This window comes from Empidonax traillii, unplaced genomic scaffold (assembly GCF_003031625.1).
Source record: "Empidonax traillii isolate 1590-97213 ecotype Southwest subspecies unplaced genomic scaffold, ASM303162v1 scaffold2665:size19687, whole genome shotgun sequence".
NCBI classification, from domain to species: domain Eukaryota; kingdom Metazoa; phylum Chordata; class Aves; order Passeriformes; family Tyrannidae; genus Empidonax; species Empidonax traillii.
Window position 1 is genome coordinate 8,950 of NW_020957858.1, and position 1,288 is coordinate 10,237.

General features: G+C 57.8%; 1 protein-coding gene across 1 annotated transcript in view; it reads left to right on the forward strand.

The window, feature by feature from the left end:
• Positions 1-1,191: 1,191 nt before the first annotated feature.
• The window catches only part of LOC114072125 (class I histocompatibility antigen, F10 alpha chain-like), a 9,186-nt gene continuing 9,089 nt past the window's right edge, over positions 1,192-1,288 (forward strand). Inside the window, 1 exon segment of the mRNA XM_027910043.1 lies at positions 1,192-1,276. Within this exon segment, the coding sequence (XP_027765844.1) occupies positions 1,192-1,276 (85 nt within the window).

The window sequence follows — 1,288 nt, forward strand, 5'->3', positions numbered from 1 at the left end:
TTGGGAGATGGAAAGCGAAAGTGGCCGAGGGAGCGCGGGGGGCGGGCACGGGGGAACTGCCGGCAATTGCCCGCCAGCCCCTTCGGGACCCCTCCCGGCACCGCCCCGGGTCCCCCCGCCACCCCCGGGCACCCGGCACGGGCACGAACCGCGGCACCCCCGGCACACGAACCCAAACACGGAGCCCCCTCCCCCGGCAGCATCTTGGAGGGGCGGCGTCCGGAGGCGGCTCTGGGGGGGGTTGGGGGGGGCACGATCCGGGAACGACTACCGGGAAGGGACTGGGACGGACTGGGACGGACTGGGACACGAGGATACATCGGGACCAGGACCGGGACCCCTCGGGACCAGAACTGGGGCAACTGGGATCATACTGGGAGCAAGCAGGACTGTCACCGAAGGGGAATAAAACTCCCTGTCACTGCGATGTCAGGATTAGAACGCGGTTTTTCTTTTTTAAGCCCCGGGTGTGTGGGTGGGGGGTGGGGGGGTCTCCTCCCATCACACACTCAGCTGTCTCACACCCGGGTTTCTGTGTGTGTAACTAATACAGGTGCAATACAGTTCCCCAAACTCATGCTTATGTACTAAACACTCCCACAAATTCTTGCACACATTTAAATCACTTCTCAGATCTCCTTTACATCAGAGTAGGGGTCTCTGGAGGGTCTCTGGTGGCCGTTTGGGGAACATCCCTCCTTCAAATTACCCTTCTTTGGTCACAGGCCTCAAAAAAAAACCTTTCTGCTTCTGGAATGCTTCCCAGCTCCCTGGGCTGGCCAAGGTACTCCTTATCAGTGGTGCTTGGGCCGTCATGGTTTAGTCTCAGGACTAAGATATCCACCTGAATGTAGCCGTTGGTGGATACAGGACTAAGCCCTGTCTGGTCCAGCTGAAGGAATTTTCAAGACTTCAACACTAATTGTTGAAATTAAAGATTTTCCCAACATTTCTCCCCTTCTGAGACTTGTTGAAATTTCCAGCAAGTCTCCCTGATAAGCTTTATAATACTTTGGGTTACAAACATTAGTGCAAGAGTTCACAGAAATGCAAGAAAGACAATAATCACTGTCAGATTAGATCCACCCCAGACAGCGTGTCCCTTTCAGTCCCAGAAGGGCTCGGCTTGGCAGGGACTCCAAGCCCATCCCGTGGCAGCCCTGCCCCAGCAGGGCCATCTCGCAGCAGCCCATGCGGCTCCAAGGCCGGGACCAGTGCCGGGCCCGGGGCAGCCAAAGGTGCGGGAGCGAGAGGAGCCGGGACGAGGCAGCCGAAGGTGCGGGAGCGA